General features: G+C 40.8%; 4 protein-coding genes across 7 annotated transcripts in view; 1 reads left to right on the top strand and 3 right to left on the bottom strand.

Annotated features, from left to right (window-relative positions):
• The first annotated feature begins 3,785 nt into the window (after positions 1 to 3,785).
• Rgk1 (Rad, Gem/Kir family member 1) overlaps positions 3,786 to 24,281 on the top strand; it is a 46,788-nt gene continuing 26,292 nt past the window's right edge. The window contains exons 1-2 of one of the 2 annotated variants that reach the window (XM_070209680.1): positions 3,786 to 3,838; positions 8,271 to 8,434. In XM_070209680.1, coding sequence (XP_070065781.1) covers positions 8,390 to 8,434 — 45 coding nt within the window. In that variant the 5' untranslated portion in view covers positions 3,786 to 3,838; positions 8,271 to 8,389. Of the gene's footprint in view, positions 3,839 to 8,270; positions 8,435 to 24,281 lie in introns of those variants that run through there. The other variant, XM_032436391.2, reaches the window with a different exon arrangement.
• Positions 8,898 to 12,554, bottom strand: LOC6637034 (uncharacterized). Of its 2 annotated transcripts, none has more exons than XM_032436400.2 (7): positions 12,117 to 12,554; positions 11,326 to 11,625; positions 11,073 to 11,269; positions 10,842 to 11,018; positions 10,585 to 10,731; positions 10,264 to 10,527; positions 8,898 to 10,195 (listed from the first exon to the last, which is right to left on the bottom strand). In XM_032436400.2, exons 1-7 carry the CDS (start codon positions 12,360 to 12,362, stop codon positions 10,093 to 10,095), a joined length of 1,434 nt encoding a protein of 477 aa, XP_032292291.1. In that variant the 5' UTR covers positions 12,363 to 12,554; the 3' UTR covers positions 8,898 to 10,092. The 2 variants fall into 2 exon arrangements, with proteins under 2 accessions (XP_032292291.1, XP_070065791.1); XM_070209690.1 differs by having other exon boundaries at positions 11,326 to 11,622.
• Positions 13,102 to 16,217, bottom strand: LOC6625022 (uncharacterized). Of its 2 annotated transcripts, none has more exons than XM_002050745.4 (7): positions 15,803 to 16,217; positions 15,371 to 15,643; positions 15,113 to 15,315; positions 14,881 to 15,057; positions 14,624 to 14,770; positions 14,303 to 14,566; positions 13,102 to 14,234 (listed from the first exon to the last, which is right to left on the bottom strand). In XM_002050745.4, exons 1-7 carry the CDS (start codon positions 16,046 to 16,048, stop codon positions 14,132 to 14,134), a joined length of 1,413 nt encoding a protein of 470 aa, XP_002050781.1. In that variant the 5' UTR covers positions 16,049 to 16,217; the 3' UTR covers positions 13,102 to 14,131. The 2 variants fall into 2 exon arrangements, with proteins under 2 accessions (XP_002050781.1, XP_015029078.1); XM_015173592.3 differs by having other exon boundaries at positions 15,371 to 15,640.
• Positions 21,174 to 22,217, bottom strand: LOC6625661 (serine protease 1). The gene is made up of 2 exons (XM_002050746.4): positions 21,886 to 22,217; positions 21,174 to 21,826 (listed from the first exon to the last, which is right to left on the bottom strand). The coding sequence occupies exons 1-2, from the start codon at positions 22,134 to 22,136 to the stop codon at positions 21,262 to 21,264; spliced, it is 816 nt and encodes a 271-aa protein (XP_002050782.1). The 5' UTR covers positions 22,137 to 22,217; the 3' UTR covers positions 21,174 to 21,261.

The raw sequence follows: 24,281 nt of genomic DNA, 5'->3' as shown, positions 1-24,281 counted from the left end.
GAAATGGCTTTTATAACTGTAATTGAATTCACTTGAATTTAGACGAGTTTGCTTTTTAATCCAACCGACTTTCATAACAGCCTGTTCAATAGCTTACGAACTTTTCCGCATAGTCGCACGTGTTACGGAAAAAAAAGTGAAATTCTTTTACTTTTTATGCTGTCACAACTGTATTTTTGATTTATGAGCTTTGCTGCTACTTACATATATAATAAAGGTAAAAGCAAAGGAATTAGCAATCAGGATTTAAAAATCCTGCCGGGCGTACACATTTGTTTCTTAACAAATGGGTACCCTAATGAGGCAAACATCAATCACCTTCATTGTGGCAAGCTGTAAATAAAAATAATCCAAATCATAATAATAATCGATGTCCCAAACAAACTGTGAAATGAATACGAAATTATCGAAGGATGGCTGCTGCTAATACGTTCACCTTCATGATGACAAACCGATGATTATTATTATTATTGTTGTTATAACTCATATCAGAAATTTGCCTGTCTGCCCGCCCGTGTATGTGTGTGTGTGTGTGTGTGTGTGTTCACGTCTGTGCCGAGGCCTACGCTGCGTATGAGTGATTATGATTCTTGTTAAATACGAGCAAACGTGCAAAATCAATTTTTCCTTTATTCTGCAGATCGGCAATGGAAAACATATAGCATTTCAATAAATAATAAATTACAGTTAAATGTCCAACTAAATAATAATATAATTTCTCTCTTTAATTCGCATTTTCCAGAGAAATAAATTCGTAAGTTATTTGTTGGTATCTTTGCAAAGTTACGTAGATATTTATTTCTAAGAAACTCTATTTAAATTTGCTCGATTTACTAACTTTGTCAAAACGTTACCGATTTATGCATGGAATGCTCTCTGATCATATTTTGTCCGTTAGATTGATTTGACACGTGAACTTAATTCAATTGGAAAAAACAAACTTTTTTTTAAACAAAACTTGTGAAAAGTTACGAATCTTAAATAATTGTAATACCATAAATTGCTTGCAAATTTTCACGGCTGGCCGCGACTGTGCGTCCTAATAGAAATACAAAATTATGCATAATCATGAGAAAACGAAGCAGGAGCCGTCTGCCTGTGGGCGGCCTTGGAGGCTGGCCATTGGGGCGTCACAATTATGGCATCATATCCATTGGGAGTCTGGCTTCAGTCTTTGCCCCAAGTTAATTTGACACGCAGTTTGTTGCAGCAACAGACCAACAGAGTGCGTGAGTGAATGCGTAGGTATTTTTTTTTTTCTTAGAATAATGTTAATATAGCTGGGCAAGCACTTGATTTTGACGGAAATTGTGGGCCACAATTTGGCTTCTGGGGCTTAAAAACAAAAAGTCACTCTGAAGATGGCACAACAATGGAGAATATAAAAAATTGTAATAGAAAATTGTCGTATAATGGGGCTGGGATACTCGTAAATCTGTAAACAGCGAATAGGGCACGCACTGCGTATACGTAATATGAGAAAATAATTGCTGCGTAGCAAGCAAGCGACAACAATGCGAGTAAATTGCTTTTGAAACGTGCAGACACACCCCCGCGAGCACCCGCGAGCAGACACACACACACACACACACAAAAGCCATGATGAATTTGCAAAAAATAAAAATAAAATAGAACACTTCACAAAATACCCACAAAATGATTTCATTTAACTTTGCTTTTACTTTCGCTTTTTGTTGACCAAAATACGCCTCTGCTCCTGGCCGCCATTCAATGGCCTGGTCAAACAAATTTACGGTAACCTGCCCGTCTTCAGTTTGGCTCAAGTCGGTGCCAAATAATCAGGCTAAACAGACTGACCCAAATGTAACGCCTAATATGCTATAAGCCAGCAATAAATCATGATCAAACAGTTGGCCATAAGCCGAAATTTGTATATTGCTAATAAAATTCACTAACTTATTCAAGTTTGTAATTGTTGCCAACGTCGGGCTGAGTATATATTCTCAGGTGTTCAGTTAAAAGAGCCGGTAATAAGAGCATCCTTCTGCCAGACAAACAAGACATGCAACTGTTTTTATTGCCTGCTTTGCCACAGGCATACAAAAAGTGTCGTAAAACCAAAAGAATTGTTTGTGTAAGTCTGTGTGTGTGTGTGTGCGACAGCTAGTTGCGTGTGTGTGTGTGTTTGGGGTCATGGGGAAGAAGGAGGTGTGGCAGGTGAGCGTTGTATGCATATGAGACATTTGTCAAGCTTGTTTGCGTTTGCCTGCGGCTGTATAGAAGGCAACAGCTGTCACTTTAAATATTGCATACCCTTAGATATTTCGAAGAGGATACTAAGGACGCCTATTCCCAGCTGACTTTTAGGGCATACAAATTTGATTATTTAGTTTTTGGATTTCACAAATATGCACATATAATTCTTATTTTTTTTTTTAGGGTATTTCCCATTCGACGTGTGGGCCATGTCACGTTTGGTGTGGCCCTACAAAGGCAGTTTGTCACATTGCACAAATCCTTGGGTCTCAGCAAAAATAGCAACGCCAGCTGCCAGGGGGGGAGGGGGGAGGTAGGGAGGTGGCAAGAGTCACGAGTGGAAAACTCAAACCAAAGAACGTCTGCCAGGCGTGTTGTTAATTGCTGGCTGGAAGTTATGTTTTGTTGCGAGCCCCCTGCCCCCCGCCATGTGCCGTACATACATTTCAGAGCATATTTTTTACATTGTAACCCAAGGAACGCTGCTAGCTGAACTATGTTGTACCCTAGTTCTAGTTTCATCCATTCAAAGGCTTCCCTTATCCCCATACTACAGGGTATCCAAAAAGTGAAATACTCTCGACTCGTCTGCTGTCTGCCTGTTATAAAAACGAACTTTGTTTTGGCTGCATTTTTGGGGCAGCCGCAAATTTAATTGGAACTTTTGTCATTGTTTTCAGTGACTATCAGCGCAATTGTTGAAATCGTATAATGGTTAGTAAGAGGCCATGAATTCTGGTGTCCATTTCATCAACTTTGTAAGCAAGTGAAGCTCATTAACTAAATACAAAATTGACCGGTATCTTATTACATATTTCTGTGCAATAATTAATTCTAATTAAATTTGTTTTGTTTTTATTATTTCAGTTCGATCTGACGGCCACTTCAAATGGAAATCCCTTGGCATTGCATTGCTTTAAACTTGAATTTAACTTAAAGACAGCCCTCATTAAATCTCTCACACACATACACCCACACTTCAGGGCCGAGACAGCTTCCGGCCCAGTTGTTTATACAGGCTTCTGTGATGTTGTGTGTGTGTGTTGATTGATGCAAAACTTTGTGGTATCACATAAACTTTGGGTTGTGCGTGTGTGTGTATAGTGTTGAAAGTAATTAACTAATATTCTTTGAAATTGAAAAAGTTTTAGTTACATTCCGCGGCAAACCAAAGCTTATTGATTGATATCCGATATTATTATAAAAACTTATAACAGTCAGAGCAATCGCCGCAGCTTTGCAAGGTGCGCGGCTCAAAGTGCTCTGCGGATGCATTTCATTTGGAAAGGGGCCCGACAAAGACAATACGGAGGGTTTACGGAGTGCTTTGGCCCGTTTACGCAACAGAACGGGCCCCTCAATTCCACAACCGCAACCCACTCCGCCAGCCTCACCATTGCCCTCCAACACACACAGCGGCAGCGACAGCGGCAGATATACGAGCAACGCCCCACAACTGCCGCCCACTAGCCCGCTCACCGGACCACGACCTCAGCAACAGCAACAGCACCCGCATCCGCATTCACACACAAAGCCAGCTGCAGAGGCTGAAGGAGGAGCAGGAGTACGGCGAAGAGAATCAGCCGCCGACGGCAACCACATCAATGGCCTCACTCACTATGTAAGTACAATTTAATCATTTTTACCTTGTAGGTATTGTGGCATGTAGATCCGCTTGAAGCTTAATACACGAAATCGGCTTTATAGATAATCCCAAAGCATTTCTCAAAGTGGAGGATGTCACACAAGATCACATTTAAGGTCTACGGCCAGTCGAACAGAGTTATTAAAGCACACAAAGCACAAACACATTTAAAACTAATTAAAGTACGGATCACGCAAAACGCATGGTAGCTTTATTGAATAGTGACCAAATGCCGTGAACTGCTAAAATACCAAAAAAAAATTATGATATTGGTATTTTACATTGCACTTGCTCGATAGAAAATATGTGCTGATCGATCTATCGATAAGTGTACTGCACAATGAAAGCAGACTTGTACAACACTAACATTTGAATCTGTACACAGAATGAAATAATGTGTAAAATTACAATCGGATTTCAGCAATCTCATTTTTCGAGCTATTTTAAGCTGATCAAATCATTTGCAATAAAAATTTATATTTATAGTGACATCCAGTTAAATTAAATAATTAAAATTGTAATCGCAACAGATAAAAGTTCATTTCATTATTTCCAAGATGAGTTGTTAAAATAGTCGGCTTTATTTTTATAGTCGTTGTCGGCAGCGCCATAGTGCAGCACTTTTTACTGATTTTAATGCCCGCGGTAATTTGATTTGAGTCGACTTTTTATTACATGGGCGGGGATATTGTGTCTGAGCCGTCGCAAGGGAAACAGCGGTGAAAACAAAAGCAATTTAATTGCTTAACAACATTTTACCATTAGACTTAATTGGAACGTCGAGCCAAATAATAAGTGCCAGTGGAGAAGGGGGAGAAGGGGCAAAAGCAGGCACTCCAGTTGAACTGCCGAGCAGATGAACAGGTGAATATTAAACGCCAGACATAACATGTTAATGAATTTTAATGAGAAATAATGAGAATTACTTGCCACACCGCCAAAACGCATGCATTCTAATAGGACAACCCACTTCAAAAGGGGAAAGATTGGGACGTGTAGGAGTGGTCTCCTGGCCTGAAGACTGGTTGGATTTGCGACTTAATTAAAGCGCTGCCCCACCTGCCGCCCTGTTTTGCATGCGACTTACAATGGGTGCTGGATGAGAAATACTGAGAATTGAGAATGTGTCATCAAGAACTTGTCATATGCATATCGAAAATTGCCAACGCCAATGGCAACTAGAGAACTCGCCCTGGGCCATACACAACATTTTGGCATACTATTCAGTTGCTGCTTAAGAACAGGAAACGGAAACGGAAACGATACATATTCCAAAGATACATATGTATATGTGCTCATATATGGGTACAAAGATGTATACATATATTCGTTCAACATGCTCTCTCTGTCTCGAGTCACGTTCTTCCACAAAGCGCACAAAAGTATGCAAAAATCAAAATCGCTTCGCTTCTTGTTGTTGTGGCTTTGTGTGCTTGGCATGAAAACTTTAGCTCAAGTTTTAGTTGTATAAAATTTAAGTACAGCTTTGAGTTTCTCTGCCCACAAAATGACAGTTTAAAGGCCGTCCATTAGAGGCTTACTGTGGCATGTTTTGTCTCAGCTGCTGTTTCGGTGAAATTTTTGAGGTAATAACTAAGTTTTTCTCTTAAATAGAGTTCAAAACGTTTACTCGCCCCTTGACTCTAATTGAAGTCAATTTATTGGTGAGTCAACATTTTACTTAAAATCGCGAGTGTTTGCAGACCTAATGAGAAAACCAACAGAAATAACTCAATGACTCCTCAAATACATCAAACTGTTTTGGTACACAAAATCCCAAGTGATGCGGAAAAGGGTGTACGCATTAATCAAGCACATAAATAATTAATGAGGCAACTTTCGGAAGAGATAATCGAATTCAATACCAAAATAAATTGCTTACCAAGCAGCCAAAACAGGGCCAACAGCAGCTACAAAAAGGAGCCCGCATTGTCTCGTATATTGATAAGAAATATAAATAAAAAATATTTCATTTGATATGTTATCAGGAGGGTATGTTCGGGAAATTAGCCAAGCCAATTATTTACTCACCCACAAGTTTAGTATACGTAAGTCATTTACATATATTCTTCATTTACAATCTGGAATGGAATGCCGACTCAAAAATGTAAAAGCACGAATATGTGTAGTCCTATATATTGTGGTTTTTGTCACGTCTTCCCAGCTATTGGTTTAGTCAACTGCCAAGTCGTTGCCAAGTACGGCAAAAGGGAATTGGAATTTGGCAGTTTGTTCTGCTCGTTTTCGATGGGGAAGCGAGGAGCGAGGAGCGAGGGAGGTCCTGTCCCAGTCCTGATTGTAATTACTTGTGCAAGGCACCTGCTGAAGTTGAGATTCGCTGAAGTTGAAATTCCTCGTGTTCCTGGAAGGCAACATTGAAATCTGATTAGCTATTGAAGTAAATTGATTTAATTGATTAGCGTGCATTTTAATTAAGTAATTGAAATGACAATCAATATAGCAATGCCTCAATAGTAGCTGTCAATCGTTTACCTCATAAATCTGTCCCCGGCACCATTTACTTGTCAGTCAAATTTATTGTGCATATTTCATGAAATCGGCAGACGACGGCAATCACCTTTGACAGACGCCCTCAACAACCAGCCATAAATGTTGTGACACCCATATCTTAAGTTACTCGAACAACATCTGCTCCAGGCACACTTTCAACTGGATGCCATGTCATCCATAGCCATTACGGCAGGGAGCTGCCATCGGTTTCGCACTTAATCACGACTGTAGCGAGAGGGGAAAACTGATCAAATAACATCCAAAATTTAGCTAGAGTAATGCAGCGCCCTCTGTGCGTAGGGGAAATACGCATCGCTGACAATTTACTTTGATCCTGTGCCCACCTTCTCCGGAGTAGCTACCAATTCGCTGGCAATTGACTGTTCCTTTGATTTATTTGATTGACGGCTCCACTGACAGCCCACCAGCCGAAACCCACGTCTTTCACTCGGCGCGAAGGATACAACTTTTCTTGTAAACAGTGCGGTTGCCTCTTTGGCAGCTTGTTTGGGAGGTGCAAACAAGTCAAAACTTAAGAAAAACGGGCTCTATGTATATAACAAAGTACCTTATTTTTCCCAATAAAACGCTTTAATGCTATGCATTAATTACTATCTTACTTAATTTCAACCCAAACTATATCTTTGGTCTGTTACATGCCTTCGGAGCTCCTTGGGCGGAAATGGAATCGATTTCCTTTGAATATCTTTGCCTTTTTTCTCTGGCATGCAAATTGACATGCTTCGAGATTTATGACCATAAATTAGAATGTAATAAGACATGTCTTTAGTCCGTTGTCTGTGGCATAAAATTCAAAGCTGGCCTCGAATAATTGACAGCACATTAAATGGTAATACATAAAGTTGTTTTTTTCCCTCTCTCTCTACCTCTCTCTCTCTCTCTCTCTCTTTGTCTCTCTCTGGCGCAGTCGCGTAATTTGTTTGTGCAGAGTGCCCTAAAACGGAATTGAATTTTATAAACTTTGGCCAGGCGATGAGTGGGAGCAATTAACGCACTCCCTTCTGACCGAAAGGCTTGGCCCGCCCCCTGTTGGCCGCGCGGATGTGAGAAGTTGACTGAAGTCGGCTAAAGTTAGTACAGAATCAGGTCGATAGCGATGCGTCAGCTGGGGAAACCCGAAACCAAAACTTTGGTATATACTTACTTCGAAGGACTAAGGCGGACTCCAATAGGAGGAAGGGCATGTCGAAGCTGTTGCCGTCCGTGTTGCTGTTGTGTCGAATTTGAGCGGCTGTTTCTGTTGCTGATGTTGCTTTTCGTTGTCATTCAAGTGTTTTAATCAATTCTGATTTAATTTTATGCCCAATTAAGTGTGAAAAGCGTTTGATGTTGGGCACAAGCGTTTTCCCTCCAACTCCACCTCCACAACCTCCTCTTCCTCATCCTCCATCCTGTGCGCAGCGTGTGCCAAGAGGCACGCAACCGTGAGCATTGAATATGCCACATCTATGGCCCTTAACGAGATGAGGCAAACGATTTGGATGCGATGTCGGGACTTCCTACACACATAGGCGCAGTACGGTTCACTACCCTCGACTCGACTCTCTATTATGAAAGCACTCATCCACACACACTCGTACACACTTACACAGACGCATAAAAATAAAACACCCATCAGACCGACCTTCCGCAAATGTCACACTTAAGTAAGTTTTTGGTTATAAGTAGATGTTGCTGCTGCTCTCTCTCTCTCTCTCTTTTTATCTATCTGATATTAACTGCACACCTCTCACCTTTGCTTCCGCTTCATGTAACTTCAGCTCAATGTATCTATATTCTATCCAATTCTGCTCGTCTAGTCGATGTTAGCTGCTTGTTGTCGTTGCCTTGAAATCTATCTCTCTTTAACAATGGTTCAACTCTCTTCCTATGACAGAATCGAACATTGTTGGCCAAGTGTTATCCAATAATCTTTATCAACAGCAACAGCAGCAGCAGCAGCAGCAGCAGCCCGACTCAGCCTCAACCCCAAGCATTTTGGAAGCATTAGTCTATATGACAGCCGATCCGATCTCCTTATGCTTTTGGATATGTCTACAGGTAACCACAGCGCAAGCAAATAACATATATACCCAATAGGTCGGAGCTAAGAAAATGTTGTAAAATGAAAAAGATTTTAATTGGACAAAAGACTATTGTAAATACTCTTTGCGCTCTGGCAAAGGCAATTGTGTAATTACCCACACGATTGTACCAAAGTGACCCACACATAAGTGCATATATTTTTTCTTCTTACTTGGTTTACGATAGGTAAGGGACATTTCGTAGCTCAGGGCGTGGCTGCATGGACGCAGGTGTGCGAATGCGCCATAAAGCAATTTCGTTGAAAATTTACGAGCCTCCGTCTTGGATGCTCGTCTGAATGCCACGGTTTAGGGTTATGGTTAGCTAACTGGGCACCTTTAGAAGTTATAGCTTTCATCTTGAAAAAACTCATTTAATATGAAAATGTTGTCCTTGACCAGGGCTGCCAGCACTGACGTGTCCTTGTCCACATTCACAATTTGTTTAAAATACATTTATTATCTTTTTTTATCGATTTAGATACATACATTAATTTCGCTATACATGCTTGTGATTTTGGGTGTCGGAGATTGTCGTAAGGCTCGTAAAACTCAAGCTTTGGGGCTAGCTTGAACAATAAAAAACCCAAAATTGTCTAAAGTTTAAAAGTGGTTGTGTAGTGTTCGCATGTAAGACGATTGGACTTGCATTAATTGTATTTAACATTAAGTCAAGTATTGTCGGCTACGTAATATAAGCTTGTATTGTGCTAAACACTTTGCTAATTTCTCACTTTTCTATGGTGCATCGTAAGTGTGTTAAAATTGTGGGATTGTTCACTTTGAATTTTCAATTCAGAATGTAACAATATTCACTTTGTATCTGTGTGGATGAACATGTTTGGATTGCAGAAACCACAAACTAATCTTAACTGTAACATGTAAATAAAAATATCACTGGCACTGTCACCTAAATCAGTCCAGCGTTCGATCAGAGGGACAGCCACCTCTTAAGACCACTGCCTACTAATTGTTGCACACACATATTCGCGCCATGCTGCGAATTAATTTTTTTTTTAAATTTTGTTAGCATGTGAAAATTTTTTAAGGCTTTTCTTTATGTATGTAAATCATTTCTTCATTTTTTTTTTTTAATTTTACGTCTTTTTTTTGTAGAAATTTGGTTAGAGAGAAGTCTTTTCTTATGCCAAAATGAGCCTTAAAAACTAAAACGCTGGCATCATTCAATCTGCCAAAAGGGTCAGCGTTTTCAAGTAGTAGGCAGGGCAGTGGACACGTGTCCCAAAGTTGGTATTTTTTTCCTTTTTTTGTTTTTACTAAATTCTCACTGATATATCAAAAAGTTAGAGTATGAAAAGATAACTAAAAACGAATTCCTTTTTAGTTTCGTTGCGCTTACGTCGAGTAACGAAAGACATCCAGAAGCTACCCAACCACGCAGAGATTGGGCCTTAGGTCTTTTATGTTATACATATGGTCAGAATGTCGTTAGCGTTGCTCGCGCCTATTGCGAGCCTTTTTCAAGTTTCAAGCTTTTTCTGTTAATATTATTTTTGGTTATTACTCTCTCCACGCTACGGCAGCGCAACAGTCCCCAAAACTGTCTAGATGTTGTCTGTTTATGTATATGTGTGTCTTTCGTGAGTGTGCGGTTGTGTTTAAGACGATGGCAAGTTAGTAGACAATCAGCAGGTTGTTCTCGTTAAATCCCGCCGAGTGTCCAGCATTGCGTACTATGAAATTCGATCCATCGAAGTGCATGCGTTTCTCATTGCGACTGAAAAGGGATAATAAACAAAATTATTTGTAGTAGAATTTGCTGTTTCACTAGGAATTGAAACACACCGCAAGAACAGATGCGAGGTCTTGCCTAACGAGGCGGTGCAGTGGATGCCAAGGGTGGTTAGAGTGACTGATCCGTTGCCAGGGCTAGTGCGAATGAGGCCCTTGTTGTGCTGGCGAGTCACCTTCACCAGGCCATCAGCGGCCTGAATAATGCGAAAGCCGTTGATGTCGTACATCTCGGTGCCGTCGTCTGCGCAACTGTACGATGACTTGGCAATCACCTCCTGTGCATCCGGCACAAAAGAGGGACCGTGGCGTGAGTCGCTATTGAAAGTGTGTTCAGTCAATATAAGCCTCGATTAGACACAGTCTGCTACTCACTCATAAAACACTGCCAGAGTGTAGTCCTTGGTCAGGTCAGTGAAAGTGTCGGTTGTGGTGCGTGTTCCAGCGGTGTCTACCAGATAAATTAAAGCGCAAGACTCGCTAGTGAAGCTCACACCCTTGTACCACATTTTGGCGTAGCGCCTGCAATAAAAAGTTTCAAACAATTTGAAATATGCTCAAACATTAAACACATGAGTATTTATAATTAATATCTTCAATAACGCAAGCAATGTTTAAAATGATTTACTCACACAAAGTTGTTGGCCTTCATGCCGTCATATGTGACGATCTCCACCTTGGAGCCGCTCTGCAGAATGCGGCCATTTGGATGGATCAGGGCAGAGTTTGTTCCGTTGCGCGACAAGGACACGGCCACCATGCTGCGCTGATTCAACACGCGCACTGCCTTGTCCAGAGTCATGTCAATCCTGAAATGCAATACGATTAGTATTTTAATTCAACTGATAATTTGGAGTACGCACCTAACACCTTCGCGCAGGCGCAGCTGAATCGTGCCATTGGACATGGCAATCGGCCCTGAGCCAGGACAGGGTGGTGGTGGTGGCGGACTATTTTCAAACTCAAAGGTGCGCGAACTAACGCGACCCAGAGCATGAGGTGGTGGCGGCATTGGCGAAGGGAACTGCTGAGTGTGGTGCATGGGTGGTTGCGGTTGTGGCTAGAAGTAAAGTGGATGTTAAACTGGTCCATCGAAGGACTTAAGACTTTACATACCTGACAGTAAGCACCAGTCTCATACCCAAATGGGCCTGCGAAGCGAGCAGTCAACGATTTGGTGCTCAGGACCAAAGGCTCTAAGTCTGCAACAGCGGTCAATAGCGGCTGCGACTGGTGCATGCTCATGCCGATGGTCCGGTAGGAGCCAGTAGCACCAATGGCATTTGTCTGGCTGGAGCACTCCTTGGCCAGCACAGAAGTATTGGTGCCCACACTGGCACTGCCGCTGTTCAGTGACATGCTGCTCATCCGTGCTGATAACGAAACAGCCGTAGTAGACAAGCGCATCGACGACTGCTGCAAATTCAATAAAAATTAGTATGCAAATGGCAAACAGCTCTTCAGCATTCTCGAGACGATATTACAAAAGCGTAGATCCATTTGAGTTATCAAAAGTTAAATTTATAATATACCACCATTGAGAAAAATTATATATATATACATATATACATAATATTATATTATATATTAATGAGCTCTTGTATTTTGAACCGTGTGAGCAACAGCGAAATATAGAGTTGATTATTTATAACTTTATTATAATATGGATGCAAATACAAAAATACAGCGCTGTCGAAACAATTGCATTTTCACGCTTAATTATTTTTTAATAAAGAACATAAGATTCAAATGATATAGATTCATTTTAAATGATTTATCTGACATTGAACTTTTCAAACGAGTACCTTTAACACACGCACACACACACACCCACTGTCAAAAAAAAAAAAATAATAAAACTGTCTCACACAGGCTGTCAAAGGGAAAGTTTTCTTAGCTGGACTTACCGGCGACGGGTTGTTGTTGGTGTACACCGATCGCTGGCGCACGCCATTTGGGGCTTTAGTGGGCGAGCGCAAGATATTGTTGATCTTGTCGTTCGTCTGGGCACGCGACAAAAAGTCCTCCGCATTGAAGATGCCCACGCGGCCGCTCTTCGGAGTGACAATGGTCTCCGGCTGCTGCTTGGTCTCATCGCAGGCAGCGAGCTGGCACTGCACCTCCTTGGTGTTCGGTTTGGTAACTGGAACCATATTTTCTTCGTTCGATGTCTTCTTGTGACTAAAAATTACAGTTACACTATTATGGGAACGGAGTTGCACGCGGGGATGGGAATGCGAAAAACCAAAGATTGCTCGACACAACGACTCAGAGAGAGGAATTTAATTTTTACTTTTTTTATTTTCTACTTTCAAGAGCTCTGCTCACTGCGAAAATTTGTGAAAGAATGAATTGCCACAACTGCTGTCCTTTAGCTAGTCATCTTTTCTGGCGTGACCGTCGCCTACTTTGCTACAAAGCAGCTTTACCAAAAATGTGTTGGAAAACGCACTTTTTCCACCAGCATTTGACAAGTTTCAAGTTGTTGAGCTGTATTATTTGCAATTGCTGCACACTTCTCGGCTGCATATCAAAACTACTGTTTATATTCAAAAAAAAAAAAAAAAAGAACAAACAAACAAAACAAAACATTTGTTCCAATATTCCAAACATGCTTTACTCCCAATACGGATCTGAACTGCCAGTCTGATAGTATCAAAGCTTATAATATGTTAGTTATTAATGTGACCAGCTTCATGATCATGTTCAAATACTTCAAACCAAATACAAAATAATGCTGGTATATACATCAAAATACCGTTAGACTATACAGCACTAAGTTTAAGAGATAATTTTCAAAGTCTACGCACAAGGAAAACTAAGCAATCCTTGCAAAAGAGAGTTCTCGAATTGAATTTTTCTATGACTGATTCAATATTAAATATAGTTGCATCATTTTTCCCATTCTATATTTATTCTTTTGACGATTTAGATACATACATAAATTTCGTTACACATTTTTCTGAATTTTGGGTGTGGCTGTGATTTATGCGCTAAGAACCCCGTATTGAAATATATGAGAAATGTGTGTGTGTCATCAAAAGCTATTTGAACCTCTCTCAAGTAACTTATTACATTATCAAAGTCTATTTGATTATTTCTCAGTCTTCTTCGGTGGCTTGTAGAATTGGAATTTTCACTTTCACTTGTCTGTATTTGTGTGGATGAACATTTTTGGATTGCTGCAACAACAAACTAATCTTAGATGTAACGTGTAATTAGATTTCCCACTGGCCTAAAGATCAGCCCAGTGTTCAGAGGGCAGCCATCTCTTAAGACCACTGCCTACTAACAGTTTCACATACATATTGCCATGACGCAAACAGAAGAAATCTTCTGTTTTAATTTAGCAAAATTTGTTAACGCTTTTCTTTACGTATGCAATATTATATATCTTTCAATTTCTCGTACCGTAGACATTTTGTTCAAATTTTCTTGAAGAAACGTCGTTTTTATATGCCAAAATGAGCCTTAAAAACTAAAAGGCTGACACCATCTATTTTGCCAAAACGGTCAACGTTTTCAAGTAGTAGGCAGGGCAGTGGGCACGTGTCCCTAAATAGGTTTCTTAATAAATTTTCACTGATATCAAAATGTTTGAGTACGAAAGGATAACTAAAACCGAATTCCTTTTTTGATTGCAGTTCGCTTACGTCGAGATACGAAAGACATTCCAGAGCCACCTAATCATGTGGTCTACTATTGTCGATTACCCTTATGTGCTCTTTATGGTCATGATGTCTACTGTTTCCCGCGCCTTTTTGCGAGCCTTATTTTTAGTTTGTTTTTTTTTTTGCTTTATATAATTTTTAGTAATTATTCCTCTCCACGCTACGGCTGCGCTACGGTCCCTAAAATTGCGTTAGATGCTGTCTACTTCTGTGTGTGTCTTTTATGAGTGTGCGGTTGTGTTTAAGACAAGTTAGTAGACAATCAGCAGGTTGTTCTCGTTAAATCCCGCCGAGTGTCCAGCATTGCGTACTATGAAATTCGATCCATCGAAGTGCATGCGTTTCTCATTGCGACTGAAAAGGGATAATAAACAAAAATATTTGTAGTAGAATTTGCTGTTTCACTAGGAATTGAAACACACCGCAAGAACAGATGCGAGGTCTTGCCTAACGAGGCGGTGCAGTGGATGCCAAGGGTGGTTAGAGTGACTGATCCGTTGCCAGGGCTAGTGCGAATGAGGCCCTTGTTGTGCTGGCGAGTCACCTTCACCAGGCCATCAGCGGCCTGAATAATGCGAAAGCCGTTGATGTCGTACATCTCGGTGCCGTCGTCTGCGCAACTGTACGATGACTTGGCAATCACCTCCTGTGCATCCGGCACAAAAGAGGGACCGTGGCGTGAGTCGCTATTGAAAGTGTGTTCAGTCAATATAAGCCTCGATTAGACACAGTCTGCTACTCACTCATAAAACACTGCCAGAGTGTAGTCCTTGGTCAGGTCAGTGAAAGTGTCGGTTGTGGTGCGTGTTCCAGCGGTGTCTACCAGATAAATTAAAGCGCAAGACTCGCTAGTGAAGCTCACACCCTTGTACCACATTTTGGCGTAGCGCCTGCAATAAAGAGTTTCGAACAATTTAAAATATGCTCAAACATTAAACACATGAGTATTTATAATTAATATCTTCAATAACGCAAGCAATGTTTAAAATGATTTACTCACACAAAGTTGTTGGCCTTCATGCCGTCATATGTGACGATCTCCACCTTGGAGCCGCTCTGCAGAATGCGGCCATTTGGATGGATCAGGGCAGAGTTTGTGCCGTTGCGCGACAAGGACACGGCCACCATGCTGCGCTGATTCAACACGCGCACTGCCTTGTCCAGAGTCATGTCAATCCTGAAATGCAATTACGATTAGTATTTCAATTCAACTGATAATTTGGGGTACGCACCTAACACCTTCGCGCAGGCGCAGCTGAATCGTGCCATTGGACATGGCAATCGGCCCGGAGCCAGGACAGGGTGGTGGTGGTGGCGGACTATTCTCAAACTCAAAGGTGCGCGAACTAACGCGACCCAGAGCATGAGGTGGTGGCGGCATTGGCGAAGGGAACTGCTGAGTGTGGTGCATGGGTGGTGGTGGTTGCGGTTGTGGCTAGAAGTGGAGTAGATTTGAAACTTGTTCAGCGGAGGCCCTTGACTATGCTTACCTGACTATAACCAAATGGTCTTGCGAAGCGAGCAGTCAACGATTTGGTACTCAGAACCAAGGGCTCTAAGTCTGCAACAGCGGTCAGTATCGGCATATTCATACCAAGCACTCGATAGGAGCCACCACCACCCACAGCATTGATCTGGCTAGAGCTTTCCCTAGTAACCACAAGATTATTTGTGTCCACACTGACACTGCCGCTGTTCAGTGAGATGTTGCTCATCCGTGCTGACAATGATGCAGCCGTACTGGACAAACGAACCGACGACTGCTAAAATAGCAATATAATAGTGATAGTACCGACATTTTATTTTGATCAAAACATTAATCTGAACTTAATCTTTTTCAATTAACTGAACACACACACTAGCGAACAAATGTAACACTCACACACATGTACATATACAAATTGTCATAAGGAAGAACTTACCGGCGACGGGTTGTTGTTGGTGTACACCGATCGCTGGCGCACGCCATTCGGAGCTTGGGTGGGAGAGCGCAAGATGTTGTTGATCTTGTCGTTCATCTGGACACGCCATAAAAAGTCCTCCGCATTGAAGATGCCCACGCGGCCGCTCTTCGGAGTGACAATGGTCTCCGGCTGCTGCTTGGTCTCATCGCAGGCAGCGAGCTGGCACTGCACCTCCTTGGTGTTCGGTTTGGTAACTGGAACCATATTTTCTTCGTTCGATGTCTTCTTGTGACAGTTACACTTTTATTGGAACGGAGTCGCGAGGATGGGAATGCGAAAAACCAAAGATTGCTCGACACAACGACTCAGAGAGAGGAATTTAATTTTTACTTTTTTGATTTTCTACTTTAAAGAGCTCTGCTCAATGCGAAAATTTGCGAAAGAATGAAATGTCACAACTTTTGTCCTTTAGCTAGTCATCTTTTTTGGCGTGATTGTCGCCTACTTTGCTGCAAAAGTACCTAATCAGAAACGTGTTGGAAAACGCATTTGGACCAAAAGCCCTAGTCAACTGCTCAAGATATTTTGAATGAAAAACTGTACCATACTTTTGGGCCGAAGAAAGAAAATTAATGTAAGAATTCGAATGTAGAATGAAAAACCTCTGCCTAAAGTGATTTCTCATTGCACTCTTCTGAAAACTATATCTATTTTGTTAAAAGTAAGCAGCTTAGAATTATAATTTTGGCATTGTATTTGGCATTGTAATATAACACTTAGCTATTGGAAATTAAACAGAGAAGCTCTGGTCTTAAACGAGCCATATTGGGTTAATGGACTTGGCCGCAATATGTCCTCGCCCATGGCAAAAATCATCAGTTGGCTTGCCAAAATTGAAAATTGCTTCGATTGGCAATATTTATGATTGTTCCGGGCAAGAACAGTGCCTGCCTGTGGTTCAGATGCGAATTCTTCCGTGACAAGTGAAAGTGTTTAAAACGCCAATTAGCCAAAGATATTTCATTACGATAAATCCTTCAAGTTATTTGTTTAACTTTGTGCGGTTGGTTAGACGCCCGTGAACTTCTGCCAGTCAAATTTTGGGTGACAATTGTCGCATTTGTTTTTTGGCCAATTGCAATTGAGTCGCTGCTGACACTTTGCTATTGTGGTTGATTTTTTACGTTTTAGCCTGGCTAATGGGCGCATTGACTTTTTGCAATGTTTGGCCATCGGCCCACGCAAAAACTGACCATTCAGAACTCATTTATTTTTGCCAACTAAATTTTCATTTTCATTTCAGATTGTCAGCAGCATAGCAAATAAAATGTATGTAAAATTTATTTTTGGCTATGCTGCTCATTAAAATGCTGCATTGCATTGCATATTTAAGTTGTGGCCACGCCCACACATTGCATTGACTCAGTTTTAAGAATCCAAAAATATTGTTTACCACATGCATTGTATGAAAATGAAAAATCTGTTTCAGAATATGATGTATAGTGGGGAAAGAAGGCGAGAGGTGCGGCATTTGCCAGTGAGTGCCAGTAAAATACGGAAATTCGTTTGTAAAGAAGCAATGTTTTATATTTTGCCCGAACAAATTGGATAACCTCCTTTTGTATCCACAGACACACACACACACACACACACACTCACACACTCTCTTTCGTATATATACGTTTCTGAATAAATACAAATTTGTTGACAGGATTTTCAATGCTTTTGGATTGTCGGTGCTTTAGAGGCGCACCACGTTTTAGTTTTAATTGAGGGGTGAAAAGTTCAGTGCGGGGGTCACGTTGCCATTGTAGTTGCCACAATTGTGAATGCATTTTAATTAACTAGACTGCAACAGCCACAAGTTGCCACAGGCAATGTATTTCCATTTGCCACAGTGCCACGTAGAAAAGCTATGAATTTGAGAGAGTGCCACAAAAATCATAAATTGCCAGAGTTTGTGTCACCTGTGATATATCAACTGACTGGGGACAAATAAAACAATTCCAGACAAACAGTTGAGATTAAAAAACTTAATAAGCTTCTTTGTTATTCGGAAAAGGTTGTTCTAGAGGGGATTTATTTAATGGGAATTTTTAGTTTCTATTAACTGCCATACTTTAAACGTTTTCATAAAATGTGTTATATGAACCCGTCTTAAGACTCGACCCCAAATGTTTCCTATCGTTTACTTTTGCTTATTTTTTCCCTCTATAATCATAAGCCGATATTATGCAACAGAACGGAAAATAGCGCTTGTGGAAAGTGAGGAAAACTGTAAAACTATTTCCGTGGCGACAACAAATTTATGGCCATGTCAATGAACTGTGCACTGTGCATTGCCTCATCGCGGATTTTAGAATGGAGATGGTAAGCAGACGAGTGGTATTCATGGTATTGGAATTCATGGGACATGGAAGATGTGCGTCTGTTTATTGCTGACGTCAGGGCTAGGAATATAGAGGGAGGGAGGGCGGTCGGCACACAGTTTGATAGGGAACTTATGGCATAATTGAAATTGAAATGACTACTTTAAGCCATTTTTAAATGAATGAATATCGCAATATATTCGTATTCTTTTATGCAATTTACATTAAAAACAATTACCACAAGCGTAAAGCTTCGCCGACACTTGCTTTTGTTGTGGGCATATGTGAAATTAATTGATTGTCAACATCATCAGAAATGTATATATTTAAGTGTACGAATAAGTGCATATATATGTATATATAAATAATTGTGTGAATGCAAACAAATGCATATGTATGTATGTAGGGTGGAGCCATTCATTCGCATCTTTGTTGGCAGTTAATGCATTAAACTCATGCTTATATCCGCCGTAAGAGTCTGCACTCTAGGCAGATATTAAGCTATTTAAACGCATTTCGATTCCGTTTCAACTAATCATATTCCTTATCTTATCTATATCCTTTTACCAACGTTCTTGATGTATCTAATCTCTCTATACACATATATAGAATACAAAATATTTCCTTATTTCAACTTGGCATTTTTTTCGGCTAGTTAACATGTGTCGCCAAGAAACCACATCTTCATTTTCATCAACATTGCGGCATTCCAGGCATTTTCAGCCGTCTCCATTGTCACTCATTCAGTTTTCGACCATCATAAATCGCGTAAAGCTCATGAAACTTGAGTGACTTTTGTTTACACAGCCGTCCCAATGGGGAGCCGTACAAATCCCCCAACATTGAGGCTTGTCGGTTTGTCAAATGATTCATTGGGATTTCCTGGAAGTGCCGAAGCGAGCGCCGCCCAACGAAGACCAACGGACTCTGGCCGTGTCTGGTGCTGGGTCTGGGGCTGGGGCTGATTCGTGACCAGTTCACAAAAATAACGCAAAAGTGTGCCCAAGAGCTGCGACTACACAAATAGGTGGACGCCAGTTCATCTTTTTTGGGTTTGACGTCATCAACTCGCAACGCCTTGCCAAATGTTCCCAGTGGCGTGCACAATTCATGGTTTTAGCTAAGATCCCCCTTCCTGCTCTGCGACGGCGCCTCTGCGACTGCAAAAGGTGTTCTCGGGACTTAAGGGGGGCCAAAGGAGGTGTAGATCTTTCGTAAGATTTAATGTGTGCTGGCGCATTGCCCGTTTTGTCAAGCAAAATTTTACGCTCAATTTAAGCGGCAAACATCTAAAGTGACGTTGTCTTTTCTACTTTGATTATTTTTTCCATAAATATAGGTCAAAAAATGCATCAATAATTAATACACTTGTCGGAAAAAGTGTAATAAATTTGAATAATAAATGGAACCTGTCCATGCATATAGAAAACAAACATTTCTGTTAACTCTATTCATTATTTTTTAAATAGAAACAAAAATAAATGCTATGCGCTAAGTGCTTAGCATTACAATTCGTGAGCTGTCTAATTATCTTACAAAGGTCACAAACAATGGATGTGTTTATAAATAGGCAAAGCAAAGCAATCAATTTAAAAATATCCTTCAGACTTCACAGCATAGCTCCATATGTATTTATATATATCAAGGATGAACTTATGTTTAAATAAGGTATATACCTCTTTTTATTTGGAGATATCGTATTCATTTCATTTGCAGATCTTTTATCCAAACAATGCACAAGAATTTGTATTCCCTTAATATTGAAACTTAAATTCATTATATTGTTTCCCTCCACATGAATACTATAAGATTGCAGACGTGCCTCTTGAGTGCACAGTTCACACCCACCCAAATGAGGAGATGGGATTTTGGCTGTGTGGAAGGGCATAAATCACGCGACTTTTAGTCTGAGGTTCCGCCTTTTTTGACTTTGCCTTTAGCTTTTGTTGTTTTTGTTGCTGTCGCTTTTTTTTATTATTATGGCTCATTTTTATTTTTTATTCTTTTTAAATTTATAACACATGCAGTACGATTGTGCAATTTGCGAGCTGTCTTCCCGATATTTTTTGTTGACTTTTTTTTTTGGCAAATGGACAACAATAAATTGCATTTATTTTTAGCGCGACTGGAACAGAGAGGTGCACTTGGGACATGGATGTACCCAATGTACCAGGTGTATTCACAAGGTGTGTGCAATAATAATGACTATGACTTCATTTACCTAAGAGGGGGTAGAATGTCGCTCGACTAAATAGCTTGCAAAATGGTTGCATAGTTTAAGGTAAAAATGACGCTATGCGACGCCAGCCCCAAGGGACACAGTCCGAGACAGGCGGCAGCCAGATATAGAAGACAGACAGAGCCGGGAGACAGCCAGGGGCGGTAGACGATAACTGAGACACTGAGGAATGCCAATTGAGTTCTGGACGGGCAGGTTCAATGCACTGCAAGCAGCCAATTCAATTGCGCGAGCAGCCATTGTAATGCCAATTGGGCATTAAACAGAGCCAACTATTGTCCGTCTGTTGCCCCAAGCTGCCCCGACCGCGCCGCAGGACCACAAATTGCTGTCGTCAATGGATAAGTTTAGTGCACGCAGCGACAACTAAATGGGTATAATGGAAATAATGTCGACGCAGTCATTGAACGGAATTTTCTGTTCCCCCCATCGCTGGTTCGTAATATCGTGGCATACAAGACTGTCAGTCGCAGCCATTAATATCTGGTTGGCCGCGGCAATGAAAGGTAAACGAAGGAAATTTATAATGTAGCACACACACCTTTCAAGCTAAAGACAGCTAAAGACTCTGACTTGCCACAGACTCGCCTCCTCCCAACAGGGGGCTGGGCAGCGCTAAGAAAGCAAAAAGTAAATTTAAAAAAAATAAGTGATACAAATGTTGGCCCATATTCCTTTTGCATATTTTACTTATAATACTCTGACCTCGCAGGTGTAAAGGGTATATTACACTGTAAGGGTGAGCTATTGTAACAAAAGAAGTTTAGAAAAGAGTCAAAAGTTTCTAATATGTGGGCTTTCTGAGTTCCCTCAGAAAGCCACAGATGAATTTCAGTTTATTCAGTTATTCCCAACCATAGTTACCAGCTTCAATAGAATATACCGGTGGTATCTTTGATCCAGTCTAGATAACTGGTGACACGAGTAAAGCCAGATGGTTCTCCATACTCGCAGCCATAGATGGAGCCGAAGGAGGTGACGCCAATCAGTTTGCCGCTGTTGATGTCCACCAATGGGCCGCCCGAGTCACCGCTGCATGTGGATTTCTTGTTGGGCGTGGCAATGCAGATGACTTTGCTGGATGCAACCACATCGCTATAGAACTTCTGGCAGGCATCAACAGATATAATCTCAAAGATGCTGTATTGCAGCGTATCTGAAAGATCATTGCTCCACTGAGAGGTTACACCCCAGCCGGAGGCAATAGCCTGCTGGCCAGCATAGGTCGAGTATCTGCTGGAAATTGGCGGCAGCTCAATTTTGTTGATATAGGCGCTAAAGGCAATTACTGGCGTGTTGATCAAAGCGATGTCATTGCTTAGCGGACGGTCGCTGTAATCCGGATGCTGCACAAATTGTGGGCTCATCGCAACCTGGTAAAGCAGGGCCGACGTGCGCTCCGTGGAGCCATAGAATAGGACCACATTGACGGCGCTGCAATTGACACATCCTTGTGTTAACTAGTTGCTACTGCCAGCCATTTGGCTACTTACTCATCCGTGCAATGGGCGGCAGTAAGAACCCACTGTTCGCCAATTATGGTACCACCACAGAAATATGTTTCGCTGGTTATGCCGCTGAGAAAACTGAGTCCCACCTGGTATGGAAATTGACCTTCCGCAGCAGGTTGTCCATTCGTGATGCGTCCTTGGACGCCTTGGACTGCGCCCAGGGACTGCACGCCCGATGATATGGAAACGGCGACGTTGGCTATAACCAGAGCTATCACTATAAACACTTTCATGTCAACTGACGGTGGTTCAGGAATTAGAGTCTTATTGTATTTTTAACTCATTATTTTATGGCAGTTATCAGTTAGTTCTCAGCTGTTTTCAAGTGACGTACTTTAGCTTATCAATACCTCACACGGTTCGTCAGGTCTTTTTTAACTTTAGCAAAACAGATCTGTATCTCATAAATATACTAAGAATACAGCCCGCACACAATTTATTATAAGCACTCGAGAAAAAATTGATAAGACAGACAGTTAATTATTATTTGGGATTTAAAGTGTGAAAAGTGTGTGTACCTCAGCTTAATTATTTATATAATTTTGTCATTATTCTAATATGCAAAAAGAGTTACTTGTACACTAACCCCTATTGGCTTGAAGGTGTATAAAAATATTGTTATGTAACTTCCAGCCTGTGTGGGGTATACAGCAGTTGAGTATTTTGTACTCTGCATATTATTATTATTATTTATGTAGTTGTTACTTAATTATTTCTTTAATTTTGATTATCTACTTGTACACTCTGTATTTTTTTTTTTTTTCCACAAAGTACGGGTATATCCGAGTCGTGCATTGTTGTTTAGACTTTCGTCTGCATTTCGACTGGCTTGTTTATTGTTATTCTCAGTTGTTGAATGCTGTGGCAACTGTCAAGTACTTCATATTCATGTTTTCGGCATCGGAAATTTCAGCAGTGCAGTATTGAGGAAAATTCCCGTTTCTGGTTTCTTGCCGTGGCCTTCTCTTTGGATTGGGAACAAGACAATATTTGTTGAACGTAAATTGCTTCCTCAATGAAATGAAATCGAATTTTCCAGACACTTGTACCTTTATGTTTCATGCTTCATAATTTACCAATTATTGTTTTTCGACTTTCGGGGCATGTATACTTGAGGGCTGTGGCTATTGAGGTGTAGTTAAATTAATATTGGGGCCACAAAAATGGGAATGAAATAAAGACCATAATTATTGTTTAACTTTTTGTTGTGTATATGCAGCTTGTCTGGTCCTTGACTGGCAAATAATAACAAATAATTGAATACGTGTCCAAGCATTATTTATAGCTCCAAAATATTTGATTGTACTTCATGCAAGCATGATTGATCAGATGATTGATTGCATGGTTACATGAGTAATTGAAGATAAATGCTCAATTCATTGGGCAATTCTCATGTGCATCTATTTGGACTTTCTGATGACAAACTAATCAATTTTGTGTTCTTTTTTTTCAATGATTGGCTTTGCTGTAATTGGCCAAAACGGATCATGCAGTTTATGGAAATGCGTTGAATGCCAGTTTGTTGATTGAATATCGGGAAATGTTACATGCAGCGCGACGCTTGTTGCTCGCCATTTTCTATCCCAAATTGCAATTGCTGTCTGACCCCAACGAAACTCAAAAACAGGAATGAGGCGTGGCGCGAGATGTGTTGTTCTTTTCGCTTTTTTTTTATTCTTTTATGTCACAGTTTGAGCGCATGACGTGGGTGGGTGTCAGGCGACGGGTGGGTGGGTACACAGCGATTTGTTTGCCATGCAAACATTTTTCGTGCATTTCCAAAGCGCCAAAAGCATGTCAAGGGAGCAAAAGCAACGTCAAATGTCAGCGACAACGACAACTGACAAGCATTTTACAATTTAACTCATGGAAACTTAAATGCGTTAAGTCAACACACAAACACACGCACACACACTAAAGCACTTTGCTGTCAAGAAGTTTTGATTTTTTTTTTTTTTTTTATTTGTAGAGGAAAACGCCCTACTAACTAGCATAAAGTTGTGAGAGCGTCCTAGTTTTTAATCGATTTCAATTACTTAACGCATTTTCTCGGCGTATTTTAATTGACTTTGCTCAAGCATAAATGAAAATACACGTCTTAACCCTTCTGCAGTCACTCACACTTCTGTTAAGTATTCTAATGAGGCATCCTTTAGTTATTTGTTTTGTTAAGAGGTCTCGAGTCTAGAGTTCTTGGTCGGAGCTTTGGAGTTGGGTAGAACTTCTTGGCAGCAGCTAAAGTCAATCGAGTCTTAAGTTTATTAGTTAAACAACAATGAATTAGGGTTAATTTTTGGGCAATCAAAAGGATATATATTTTTGCTGTCGGCCTGTGTTGATTTTTATATTCGGCTGCCTGTTTTTCATGTCAGTTTTCA

Source organism: Drosophila virilis, chromosome 5 (genome assembly GCF_030788295.1).
Source record: "Drosophila virilis strain 15010-1051.87 chromosome 5, Dvir_AGI_RSII-ME, whole genome shotgun sequence".
Taxonomy (NCBI): domain Eukaryota; kingdom Metazoa; phylum Arthropoda; class Insecta; order Diptera; family Drosophilidae; genus Drosophila; species Drosophila virilis.
The sequence above is the reverse complement of the archived record's forward strand: the minus strand, read 5'-3'. Positions and strand labels throughout refer to the sequence as shown.